The 14,038-nt window shown below is 40.2% G+C and overlaps 1 protein-coding gene across 2 annotated transcripts; it reads right to left on the bottom strand.

Annotated features, from left to right (window-relative positions):
• Positions 1 to 1,046: 1,046 nt before the first annotated feature.
• samm50l (sorting and assembly machinery component 50 homolog, like) lies at positions 1,047 to 13,220 on the bottom strand. Of its 2 annotated transcripts, XM_070928718.1 has the most exons (15): positions 13,080 to 13,220; positions 11,699 to 11,812; positions 9,682 to 9,783; positions 9,495 to 9,582; positions 9,105 to 9,211; positions 7,925 to 8,055; positions 6,387 to 6,474; positions 5,938 to 6,066; positions 5,690 to 5,761; positions 5,196 to 5,282; positions 4,769 to 4,839; positions 4,305 to 4,372; positions 3,539 to 3,685; positions 2,985 to 3,126; positions 1,047 to 2,001 (listed from the first exon to the last, which is right to left on the bottom strand). In XM_070928718.1, exons 1-15 carry the CDS (start codon positions 13,098 to 13,100, stop codon positions 1,956 to 1,958), a joined length of 1,413 nt encoding a protein of 470 aa, XP_070784819.1. In that variant the 5' UTR covers positions 13,101 to 13,220; the 3' UTR covers positions 1,047 to 1,955. The 2 variants fall into 2 exon arrangements, with proteins under 2 accessions (XP_070784819.1, XP_070784820.1); XM_070928719.1 differs by lacking the exon at positions 5,938 to 6,066.
• Positions 13,221 to 14,038: the final 818 nt, after the last annotated feature.

The raw sequence follows: 14,038 nt of genomic DNA, 5'->3' as shown, positions 1-14,038 counted from the left end.
CATTGGATATTTTTTAAATTGTAAACTGATTCATTGATTGTATTATTTAGCAATTGTGAAGATTAAAGGTTGACTTGGGCTCAGATACCATACTGAAAGCAGTTGCAGCTTTAAAAAAAAAAAAGATACCCAGTCCCCCTCTGCACTACCAACAGATCTTTAGCGAAAAGATAAACTTATTACACAGTGCCACTTTATTTACAATATCATACATTTCACTCTGCAACATGCTGGTGACAGTCCCTTAACAAAGTAGCCTAGTTGCTAACAAATGACAGCCTTGTATAAATAGACCTCAGCCAGGTGGTTCTGGATAAGTTTACTTACTGGACAGTATGTATTTCTTTGCTCGTTCTCTAACACATGGTGTAAAACTAACCTGTAACCTTTATGTAGCTCTATCATTGACAGTGCTAAGAACCATATGAAGCAAGGTAATATCTAAATTAACCATTTTTTATACAAACTGCACAATGTTTGAACACAAAGTACTTTTAAGTATGCTGGCACCGTTCTCCGTCATTCTTTATTTTGCAATTCTCAAGATCTAAGATTGACTTAGGCTCAGAGATCTGGCTGAAAATGGTCTTTAAATAATGTACCTCATGTCCTTTTGCACCACTACCATTTGTTTCAGGGTTAAGATAAACTTCTAAGTAATTTTATTCCAGTTTCACTATTCTTGCATAGCTCTACACCTGCCCAGACTCCCACAGAACAAGCTGTGATCAAACACAACTGGCAACATCCACACTCAACTGCCCTGCACAGGTTCCTGTGGAGCAAAGGTTCAAACGGTCAGCTCACAAGCTGCAGGGAGGCAGTGCTGTGACACAGACAGACTTATTCATAGAAAGTGCACTCAGCCTTATTACTGTCTCGTTCAGGTTAGACTGTGCCCTGTAGACCTGATAATTTCTTGGCAAGTAGTGTTGCATTTATTTCAAACACTGGATGTCCCTTTATCCCATAAGGTAATACAACTGTTCATTAATCAAATTAATAGAAAGTTCTCAACTTTTATAACATATAAACAGAGACCAGGGGAGCAGTCAGGATTTATTGTGAATATCTTCAACAACATCAAAAAGAGGACTAACGGTAAGAGCACTGGTGGTGGATCTTGCTCACGGGGGTTTCCCACCTCTGACGCCGTCAAGAGAGATCAACTCAACGTTTTTCACATCAGACAACAATGTTTGAACTGCTTTGGCATGATGGTCTATTCCCTTTGAACACTGCTGCTTTGATTAAAAAGTGCTGGTTTCTCTCGGTTCATTCCCTGACTGCTACTGCAATCATTCAATCACACAGTACAACTCAACCAAAGTCATCAGATCACAAGAGTGCGTGGTGTACTATTAACTGTCAAACACGATTATTAACAAGTCGTGCTCCTGGATAAGAAGCAGTCCTGAAAGGCAAACAGGGATCATGCCCAATATCTCTTTAACTTTCTTGAAAATAAGTTACTTTGTGTCACCACAAGAAACACACTAGGTGAAATCACTGCTAGATGACTTTTCCACAGACAAGATGCCAGTGCTGGAGACAATCCAAGGAAACAGGAACAGTGGCTTAAATTAAAATCAAAACCATGATTCACTCGAGAATGCCTGTTGACATGCTGTTGGAATTTGAAAAGATTCACCATGATTGTTTTTTTGCCATAGGTATCGTCATGTCTTTGGGTTGGTGCTAAAGAAATCTTATTCCTGGTTACTTTCCTCTCTCAAATGGGTGAAAGCCCGTTCAGTTTCTACTGTAGCCCAGCACTGGCACTTTGTTGTTCAAAAGCCTTAACTGGTGCATATCAAAGGAGGATTGGGGGGTCAGGCATGTTTCCCCAGGACATGGGACCCATGCTAGTGTTACACACTCTACAACAAATTACAGTTGACAAAAAACAACATCACAGCCTCTGCTGAAGTACTGAGGGCAGTGGAGTGATGAGGTTACAGGAAGCGAATTCCCGCTCCAAACTGGACACCGTCACATATCCTATGAGACGAGAGAAGACAAGTTAGGAACTACTGTCAGAAAATTCCTTACATTACAATGTACTATATGTAGCATTTTGGGATTTCCAAAATGAAAAGAGTACTCCACCAATTTAGCCAATTACATTCCATAAAATTGTCAGACTTCAATGATTTATTGAATTGAATTTAAAAAAAGAAGATCAAAAATCGATGCAGCAGAACCAAAGATTGTTTTTTTTTTATTCCACACATTCTTCCATGCAAAACCTGGCACCTACATCACCCACAATGCAACACAAGTTTCCGTTTTGTCGGCTGCTTTGATAATTAATTAGCCTATTACAAAAGTCTGGCTACTGTTTGCTAGGCTATTTATTAAATATTTTTCAACAAAGGAGATCTAGGCTGTTATGCCAACTAAATGTTCTATACAGCTGTCTCCTTCCTTTCTCTTTCATTTGTAATAGGCCTATTGGTCATTTTTAATGGGTCACAGACATTCGTCTACATACATACATTTTAATCTTGTCGGTTAACGGTTGATGACCGGTTAACGGTCAGCTATCAGTCAGAAAAAAAATTCAATATTAGCATCTTTAATACACACAATGTATTCTGATGGGAAATATTTTAACAACAAAACTCCACAGGGTACCCTTCACTCACAATCTCATTCATTCTCATTTAACAAGCTCCAGAAGCCGTTCAGTTATTATGAGAGCAGTTCTACACGTGCTGAGCTGTGACACTTTTCTTAGTGGCCAACACAGCAGGGAACTAATTTCTTTTAAACCTTTGTCATTTTGCAGCAAAAAAAAACCCATTTTGGATGTATGGGGACAAACTGAGAGAAAAATGGTTCAACCTAATCTACTTCATCTAAAACAAGAATTAGCACCCCACAGTTGTATGCCTCCACCAACCAGTCAAGTTGCAGTTCACATCCAGATCTGAGTTATCCGAGTGGATAATACCTAGGATTGTGAGTGAATAGTAGTTTACCTGTCTCCACTCTGAACCCCCATGGGCACACAGTAGTTGAGCTCCAGTCTGGCGATGTTCCCGAGCCGCAGCACGATACCCGCTCCATATGACCAGCGAATACACTCAGCTAGCTTCTGTAGGTGCGCCCGGGGACCATCACCTGCACACAAAAAAACCTCAACATGTTGCAACCCACATGTTGGGCATCTGACACTGAAAGGTTTCTTGATACAGGCTCGTCACTCAGAAAATGTCAGAGCTGTCAATTTATATTTAGTCTACATTTCATTACAATACAGTGGTACCATGTACTTCCCCGATTTTTCATGACTTTCCCCAAGAATTTCTGAAATTGAGTGGCGTTCACTGTCAGCCACTCTCATCATTACGTTTGTGGAATGTTAACAGTTTTTGACTAAGTTAAGTGGAGATAAAATGTTTTAGTATACTGCATTTCATTAGTCTAAATCAGTCCTTTACATTACAGTGTTTTTTGCCAGTCAGCCAGTGCTGACTCCTTTTGAACACAGCAGATATTTAAAGGTATATAGTACTATTCTCAGTCCACCCACCATAGTTGAGGTTGCAGAGGTTGCCTGCGTTGAGGAAGAAGTGCGTTCTGAAAAGGTCTCCAAAGCCACCCTTGCCTGGTCTGAAGGGCAGTGGAGTGTAGAGGTGCAGACCACCTGCCCAGTACGCCTCCCCACCCAGATAGTCACCTGGAACACACAGAAAGAGGATTAAACCAGGATAAGCTGCTGTGCTACTTGACGGGACACATACACATCTCTTCTATGAAATCAAATTCCCCATGTCTGGTATTGCTTATTATAATGTCTGTTTGTTAGATAGATTCAGCTGCAGCTCCTTATGTACTTATTTTTCTCGGTATTTTTTCTAATTTGATAGTGACAGGAAACAGGGGGGTATGACCTGCAGCTGGAATTGAACCAGGGACGTTGCGGTTAAACGGTACACGTCTTAACCACTATGTCACCAGGAGGCCCATATTGATGCATTTCTGAAGTCACTTTTTGATAAAGTGAGGAGCTTTTTGTCTTTTTTTGCTTGGATTATACTCAGGGACAGTACACCAGATTGTTCCCTTTCCCTTACCACTTTTCACATAGATAAGAGATTAATCATAGTCTCAATTTAAAGAACAGCAGATTGTTGCTCTTTTGCAATTTGCAGCAAAATCCTTATAAATTTAACGACAACTAAAATTCTAAATTAAATAAGAATTCTTACATATTATGGGTACTCAAATATTCAGCACTTTTTTTTTTACTGTGTACTTGAAGTTCGAGGTACCTATGCTTGATAGTCAGTTTTTACCTTCACTCTGTGGCCCAATGCTGTACATCCCAAACCCTCGGACACTGGTGGGACCTCCAAGGTAGAACCTGGACAAAATCCAAAACCATGACTGAACCCTCCACTCAGAGTGCAGTGGTGTCTCAAAGTCACAAATCGACCATTTGAAAACAGTGAGGTGATTGATAGCACAAAGTTAAAGAAAAAGAAAAGGAAACGTTTGGGTGACAAATTATAAACACATTAAAAGAATGGATCAGTTTACATGTAGACCTCTTTAATGATAACCCTGATAATCATTAAGAAGTTAATAATAAAATAGGTTTGGATTTTTAAATGGATGTTTGGCATTTTGACAGCAGTCTCTTAATGAAAAGAGCCAGCGTTTGTTCTAAGAGGAAGTGGTGTGCTGAGACCTCCTACAGCAGCCAGTGTCCCACTATGTGCCAAAGCCAGATGTCAGCTCTTGGATAAATCAGACGTACCTGTCAGCGATGCAGGACGACTGTCCTCCGATGGGGTAAAGCATCCCACCCCACAAAGAAGCAGACAAGACCTGAGAGGACACAAAATGTTTCCTTAATATACTCAAAACCTTGCAGAAAAAGTATTCAGTGAAACAGGACAAGGCAAAAGACAATGAATGTAACTGTCTCTCTTTAGTGCTGCCCGCTGGTGGTTCTTTAATGCAACTACAATTACTAGAAAGTGCACCACTGCAGATACAGATAATTCAACGATAACTTGTTTTTGATAGCAAAGCTTGATAGGATTGAAGTATTACAATAAATGCTCACAGCACCTGTTGTCAAAACACAAATAATACATCAAAACAACAAATTAAAATCTTGGCTGCAGCTTTTAGAAGGGAATCCTGTTAAACAGGTTTGGAGTGACTTGTTGCTGTCTTACAGAGTCCCAGAAGAGCCGTCTGTTGACCTGCACCTCAAAATCCTCTTTCAAGAAGCTGGCGTCTCCTCCTGTGTACCCAGCCAGTTCCTGTAGGGCAAACACACACCTCAATAACTGGGCAAAATAGGAAAAATACATCCAGTAGTTTCAAGAGACTGATGAATAAAATGTCTTTGTTGGTAGAGAAACAACAAAAAAAATAAGACGGGTCATTTATTATCCTACTCAGCACTCAAATCTCCTTCTTTAGAACAAGAGAATAATTCAGAACAAGGTGAGACAATCCACCAATTGTTCAAATTCAGTTTGTTTTCCAGGCATTTTTATAGATATGTCTGTTCTGCATGTGTGGCTACAGGAATCATAAAACAACAATTGTTCACTTATCAAATCAGTAATTGACTTCAGTAAGGACAGTGCTTTTACAGTGTACAATGTTATTTGCACCTTATTTGTTAAGTGAGGCATTTATATGGTCACACGTGCACACTTACCTGGTTGATCCGGAGTAAGGCACCTCTGCTGGGGAAAATGGCAGAATTCCTTGAATCGACTGAAACAGTGTGCTGCAAACAAACATGAGTTGTATTGAACTAGTGCAGTGGACAAAATGCTTTTATAACCCTCATAAACATTTCCTGAAAATGATATACATCAAAAGGCAAACAATCAAATTACATAAAAAGAAAAAACTCAGAAATTTTGCATGTACTAGGAGCTTGAAAAAGGCTCCAGGCTGTACCGAGAGGGCAGACTTCAGCGAATGTCCACTCTCCTCTCGCACGGCAAAGGAAGCACTGCGTGCCAGGCAGCCCAGCTCCCTCCATACACCCTCCCACTTCAACGTGTGGTTGGTCATCCCGAGAGGAAACTGCACGAGCACAGGAAGATGGACAACTTAAGTTGAAGTGGAACAGTGCAACAGTTGCGTGCGTAAGTGATTAATGGGGCCAAATTCAACACTGCTGTGCACAAATGCATAGCGTGTATATCCACAAACTCACAAGTTCTCACCAACTCTCCCTCATGAGTGTCTCCATCATGACGCTGCCCTGCTCATCTCTCATTTAATACTGTCTCTCTCTAAAACACACACACACACAACACACACACACACACACACACACACACACACACACACACACACACACACACACACACACACACACACACACACACACAGCTTCTTACATTAAGTTCAGCAGACAGGCCTCTGTCGGTCTCTTTTAAGGAGCTCCATGGGAACTGGCCGGTGACTTTGTACATGTTGAGGGTGAGGCTGAAATAGAGCACACCAAGTATGAAAAAACCGAACTCAAAAACTGAACGTGTGTCATGTGTGATTTGAGAGTCAGCTGTCTTAAAAGCATTTCATTCACTCTATGTAGTCATGATGTTTGCCCTTTCTTGAATGCACCATACTAGACTATTCAGAACACCCCCTGCCTTTAAAAATGGTCAGCACTATGTAGTAATGTACCTGACTTGTACTTAATGGCCAAAACATGGGTGGAAACACCAGGACTGTAAAAATAGAAAGGTGGCCTTCCAAAGGAACACTATTCAAACAGAAATAGGATGATGTTGGACGACAGCGCTCTCCACTACCACTGTATTGACAGTCCAGCTCTGAGAGGAAGTGCTTGGGAAGTTCTGATTTGACTCTGTCTACAGTGCTTCTGAAATATCTTATTGCAGCAGCTGGTCAGTGAGATAGGTGAGTTTAGGATCTATGTCACGAGCAATGTTTCCATAAAGGTAATTGAAGTATCGTGTTAGAAAAGCCGTATGCAGGGTGGGCACAGGTCCTTAAAAAGTCTTAAATAGTCTTAAATTCACATTTACTAATAAAATGCTTTTAAAAGGCTTAAGTTGACTAATATTCTGTTTAGGAAGGTGTTAAATATTTATTTATTGGATGCTGTAAGCATGGTGTAAAATTCACTCGAAGCACAAAATACCTGTTTTAATCTCTGGCGAAATCAAGACAGCATCAAAGAGTTGAATTTGAATGCCTCTGTTATCCTGTGAGAGTCTTTTTCTATTTGTGTTTGTAAACTTTGTCCCCTGGTGACCACCATGGTGTTCTTTAAAAGCCATGTATGAATTATAAAACAGACAACCAATAGCCTCATTCCAACTCTGTAGGACAATTGTAGTGATTAACATCATTAAGGACAATTTTCTTTTTCACACTAACAAACTAAAACGTATTTGGAAAAATGTTCTTTCATGACAGACAGAGGGTGAACTAAGGTATAAGATAAGAAATAAGGAGTTTTCTGAACTGTGAATCATGCAAAGCTACTCCTGTGGAGTCCCACAATCAAAATATAAAACTGGAAATTAGCATAATAGGTCTCCTGTAACTCACATGACCGATCAGCTGTTTTTGCTGAACTGTTTTGCATTCATTTGTCTCCGTCTCCAGGCAGCATGAAACATGGCCAATACATGAAAGAACAATTCAAAGTTGCCCAATACAAACATGGACAGGACCTCTCTCCGTTTTTCTACTGTAGATAGGTTAGATGGCCAAGGCGACTTGTTTTGCAGGTTCACAACCTCTACCTCTTCTGTTAACTGATGGATTACAGCCATGTGTAAAGCAACCTCAGAACTTCAAAGTTGATGGAAAGGTGTCTAATTCACATTTCCTTTTTGCAACTTTCCAAAAGTTCACTTAAAATTTGCCTGACAATTGAATGGAAACACAGCTACAGACATACTTGCGTTCAAAGTGTCCGGGCTGGGGCTTGAAAAAGGACAGGCCATATGATGTCTCCTTGGTCCCATAGGAGAACTGGAAGGTGAGTTTCTCTGCTCGGCCTAACATGTTGGGCAACTTCAGACCCAGCACCTGGAAGAGAGGTTACATACTGTTAGCTAATAAACAATTAGTTCTGTGATCATTTAGCCTTGTGCTGATTTTTGACTTTTCGTTTATTTTTGTTGTGTCCAGATTCCTCAAATGTAATTCGCTTGTTATCAACGGCTCTTTCACAGCAGACGTTTGACTCGTCACAGCAGGAAAACCACAGATGCAACCAATCACATATAAATGAGGGCATCCATAAAACAGCCAAATCTAAATGGAATGCAATTATTAATAATGCTGTTTGCTTCACCTGTGCTTTTCTGCTGTGAAATGTCAAAATGTACACATGTACATACAGTGTCTTGAGCATCACTTATCTTTCTTATTTTGATCAGCCAGTCTTTTAAACTCATCTTATCAAATTCAAATATGATTTGACAAACAAGTTATTAGTTTATGTGTGACCCACATCACCCACTGGGTGACCCTTTACATCCACTGGGTGTCATTCATTCTTCCAGTTATTCATTCTTAACTGTCCCTTTTTCCAGAATTAACTTGCATCTTCACACAGTTTTATGAAACAGTGTTCATTAACTGTAATGGAACAACATTTATGAGGTTTCTTTCCAAATAAAATTTAACGTTAATATCTCTGTGATGGAGTCAGGTATCTTTCAGATTGACAGCTTTCTGGCGTCAAGGTGGCCCTCGTGCAAAGTAAGGTCCGCCTCCAGGAAGAAGAAAACAATGGTGCATGTGGAACACCTACTGTCTTTGTACGAAGATGGATCTTCCAGATGTTTTTTTTCACAGATATGTTTCCTTGTGTATTCCTATTAAATGGTTGCGCTTGCTGTTATGTTAATGTGCGATACTCACGTGAAGTTGCAGGTCTGTTTTCCCTTTGGCGAATGATAATCTTGAATCCGTGATCAGCCTTACTACATTCATTGTTGACATCTACCCGCTGCTTGTTTGTTATAATCGTTGTGCTGTGCAGTATCAGGTAAGTGCAATGTTTCTTGTTTATATGCTTTAGGGGAAGAGGAAAATATGACAGACATGAATTATAGTGCCGTTTCTCTCACCATGCTTCCTTCATTGTTGCCAACCATGGTGTTGTAGCTTCCTGTCAGCCTCTTTATCTCTGTCACCTCAAAAGTTACATCCAGACCGTTGGGCAAAGCTCCTGTACCTAGGGAGGGAGAACAAATCAGACTGAAAAGCCATAAACACCATGCAGCCACATTTCAAAGTAAGAAATATAAATATATATATATACTATATAAATAAAGTAAAAAATGATGCTGGGCACTGACAGGCATGTGATTTTAAACATCTCACTATTTCTACTTAACCTGTACCATTTACAATAAAGGAATTTTGGAAAATGTTCTTTCACATTTGGGTTTTGGGGAATAGAAAGTGATTCCATTGTGTTGTGACTCTTTTTTGGAAAGAAGGTCTGAATTAGTTACCTTCAGACGTATCGATAAGAACCTCCACCTCTTTGAAGATTCCCAGGCGGAGCAGCCTCTGTCTGGCAACGTGAGCTTTTTTCATCACCTGTAACCAAGACAGAAACAGAGAACTCGGCACTTAGGAACCCCCAACTCTTGAGAGAGCTAGCATGCCTCAATGTGCAGTACAGTCATAAATACATACATCAATGAGGTTTTTGGCATGGAAAACATCAGAGATCTCATAGCCGAGAAGATCCTCTTTAGTTCTTCCAAGACCCTGGATGTTGACATGTTGGACGACCACCTGTGATCACAGATATTTTATTTGGATGAAAACACATTTAAAATGTATTTAACTGACACATACTTCCTCAGGTGTCTGCTGGTTTTGTCCAAGTGCAAGATTTTCCTTGACTGTGACAGCAAGTAAAAATGTCCCTTTTGCAATTAAAGGTGCCATGTGTAACAATATGCAAAAATTTACTATGTATTACTAATGTATTAATAATTTTTTTGTTGCCAATATGTGAACAGAGTGTAACGTCACTTAAAAAATTAGACCCTCCCTTAATTTCTCGGTTGCCTATAACAGCCTGTGGACTGATTTCTATGTAAAGGACTCGGGACGGTCCTCCAATGGAGGTGATGTTATGCGCACTCCCGAGTGCTTAGCCTCTTTTCAGCTCCATATTCAGCTCAGTCCACTACCCTCAACAAAAGACCGGCACCCACCAAAACACTGAGCCCAACACAAAGTTCACATAGCTTGCTTGTTAAGGCGGACGAACTGCGAGCTAGCTAACGTAGCAAAATGTCTTGAGTGGATGACATAAGATAATTCATCAAGACTCCCAGGGCTAATCTGGATGATTACTTGGCTTGCTTGCTGATTGTTTAGCTATGAATATGGGTGCGTTCATAACAAAAAACAACGAAACTTGGCTTAATAAGTTATAATAATAACTGGAAATGATGTAAGTAAGTAAAGTAAGTAAAGTTTCTTAAATATAGCACCTTTCACAGAGCAAGGTCACAAAGTGCTTCACAATAATAGTGCAATAAATATGAGCCCAATTTACCAGATTGTGGAGCTGTAATTTACGTTCTAAAACATGATTTTGGAAAGGCCACACGGCCAACAAAATGACTCCAACTGACTTGATATTTGACATGAATCCAGCTCAATGTGCTCTAAAAAAAACATGAAAGTCCACCATGATGGATTTTTTGCTAATTTGCATAGTATAAAAAACAGTAATATGAATAGACTTTTTTGGAGTTTGACTTTATCAAAACCAAATTTGGTACACTGCGGACCATTATAAGTAAGAGTGTCAAAAAAATAGGCCATAACTCAAAAAGTACACAACAAATTTCATTGGGTGGGCAAATAGTGGAACTTTGAGTGCACAAGTGCAAAAATTTAAATGTTGCAGGCGCCTGAAACCCACTCGTTGCTGCCTGCGTTTTTTATTTTGGGTGGTTGAGCTGCTTTCTTCTGTTGAGCGCGAAAAGGGATGAACCTGGAATTGCTGCTTATGACTATATTAATTAATTAATTAAGTATTTGCTCTGTTTTTTTTAGCAAAACAGAAGTGATCGGTTATGCTTTACTACATGGCACCAGTGTATTAAAGTACCCTAAATATTGTTCTTCTGTTTAATGAGTAAAGATTATTGAACTGAAGCAGAATATCTGCAGGATAAACACACCAAGACTGCTATAATTTCAGATGTTGTAGAATATATAGCAGTCTTGGTGTGTTTATCCTGCAGATATTCTGCTTCAGTTCAATAATCTTTACATCATCTGAAATGAGTGAATTGGAGAGTCAAGACATCAGTTTAAAACAGACATCAAACACTGATTCAAGAATGATGAAGGATAAATGCAATAGCAATGCACTTACCACTGTAAGTAAATGTGGTGTCTGATTGTCCAGGAAGAGTATAGAATATTTCCACCAAAACAAATCATGCATCAATTCAAATTTGTGAAACGTGTAACCTTTACAAAAGTAATATTCAACCCCAAAATGAAATAACTGGGGTTGTAACTCAAAGTGTCACCTGTTATAACCCATGATTACTGTTAAACATAACCAGAAAGAAATTGTATTTTTTAACTTCAAAACTGCTAACTACTTACAAATTCTACTGTTTTTATATTTTACAAGAGCTGCCATGATACTAGTACTACTGCTACTACTACTACTCACGTCTTTGTTTTCGAGGATCTCCTGCTTGGCCTCCTGCTCCAGTTCTGGACTCTCCACCAAGTCATCAGGGTTGACACCCAGGTCCCGACCATGCATCGGGAGAGGATCCAGACTCTGCACCAATGATAAATACAATGCTTTCATTGAGGCCGCCTGTACAATCAAATGCAAAGAAACATAACAGCCCTATAATAAAAGGTTAGGGTTAGGGTTGTCATTGAGACTGTGTTCACAGAGGAGTCGGGTCTATGTTCTGAGTTTGTATTTTGTTTCGTTCTTGCATTGAATTATATTATAAAGTGAGGTAAGGCGAAGTAACAAAATAACAAGAACACTTCACAGTAACCCCTATCACAGTTCAATACAATGACATAACAAAACAGTATGTACGACACCTTTAAAGGGCATCTGTCATAGAAGAGAAAGGACAGGAAAGTCAATGGGTGGAGCTCAGAGAGTTTCTGATGTCCTACAACAAGTGAAAGTCACTGCACATGCATGTCGAGTCCCTCAGCCGAGTTCCAGAAATAAGGGTTGACTTGTTACTTAAGTTAGTTAAGTTGGCGTCGGCTATATAAGATGAATACGAATAGATATTGAGGACACTGTATATCTTCTGGGGGTTTTGGTTATTGTATGGTGGTGGTAGAGGTAATATCTAAACTCTAGGACTATTACAGAGAAGTGCAATCATTTTCTGATTACACTGCTTTGAGCTAATAAAATGGTAAATGGTAAATGATCTCACTTACTTAAGCGCTTTACAGCTAAGTCTCATTCACCCATTCACTCACACATTCACACACCAATGGCGACCGAGCTGCCATGCAAGGTGCTGGTCTCCATCGGGAGCAACTTAGGGTTCAGTGTCTTGCTCAAGGACACTTCGACATGACGGGGGCAGCCGGGGATCGAACCCCCAACCCGCTCTAACCAGCTTCACCTCCCGTGCGACAGTGCTAACCACTGCACCACCATGCCGCCCAAAGCCCAAATGGCTTCTTGTAATGGTCTTCGTACCGCCTGAGAGAAGCAAAGGTCCACTACAATATCACTACAATATCATCACCAGTGTAACGAGGTATTTTGTCAAAATTATGATGAGATCTAACTTACATTTGAAAATGCCGCCCAGTCTGTGTTGGCAGCATGACGGGTATGTACATTTACTGACGGCAAAGTCACATCGTTTCACCACAGTTCGCCAGTAGGCTCTACATTAAAGTTCACCTGTCCGTGTTTCATATTGTTCGTCTTTCTCTAACTAACAGTACATCGAGTACAAATGCTGGTGAGTCTGCAGCACCAGCACTGGCTGGGCAAGGAGGTCATAGTGAAAAATCCTGAAAAACACCGGCTGCCAGGAGGAAACTGAGTTTACCTTAGCATGGACAGTCCCCATGGTAACAATCCACTCTTAAAGCCTCTTCAGTCGGGGTTAGCTGCTCTGTACACGGGAGAAAATTGATAAATGACAGCGGCTACTTTCTCCAATACCAATCCCCCTTCAAGGGAGACGCCATGACAGTTAGTGAGTTCTCGTGCTGTGTTCAAGCACTCCTCGTAAAACTTCCACTAAGAGCTTTCATTTTTTCCCCCGAACCCGTTGTTTATAAATCAGCTGGACATTGTGGAAAACGTTTTGTACTCGAGTTTATTTTATCTTAGAATTTAAGCAATAGCCTACACAGCAGAAACAATGTGAAAATTAAAAGGAGGATAGGCCTAGCCGGGCAGCAGGCAATTGTAATGTAATGAGCACCCAGAACCAACTAAAATGAGATTGACTAAGCGAACACATTTATTGCTCTTAAAGGCATCAGGAAGGACGGGACCAAAGTCACGTTGAATGGTCTTCTCCAACAGATGGCGTTGTTTGTCTTCTTTTCGCCGACTTCGCTTCCATAGTTTCACTTCAAACTGAACAGAAACTCAGGCTCAGGAGGGCAATAGCAAACTCTTAGCTCATTTACAAAGACTTCAAACAATGAGAATCGCCGTATTTATTCTGACTGACCCTTGACATAGCTGGATTAACTTGCTAGTGACATGTGGCCCCCAATGAGACCAAACACACATTCCCACAACCAATTTGATTCAGAGCCCCACATACCAACCAGCATTCCTACGCTGGAATGCTGCCCTGCCGAGGTTTTTTTGTTAGTTAGTGTGTGACAATTTCATTAATTTGATTATTTAAGATTCTGCACAATGCTAAAACAATGTTTTCACGTAGTACAGGACATATATGAGATAGAAAAAGTCATGTTTTCCCTGAGAAATAAGGGGGCAGAAAATGGAAGAAATGGGTCACCACCTTCACTGCAAATAATGAACACG

Source organism: Enoplosus armatus, chromosome 22 (assembly GCF_043641665.1).
Source record: "Enoplosus armatus isolate fEnoArm2 chromosome 22, fEnoArm2.hap1, whole genome shotgun sequence".
NCBI lineage: Eukaryota > Metazoa > Chordata > Actinopteri > Centrarchiformes > Enoplosidae > Enoplosus > Enoplosus armatus.
The sequence above is the reverse complement of the archived record's forward strand: the minus strand, read 5'-3'. Positions and strand labels throughout refer to the sequence as shown.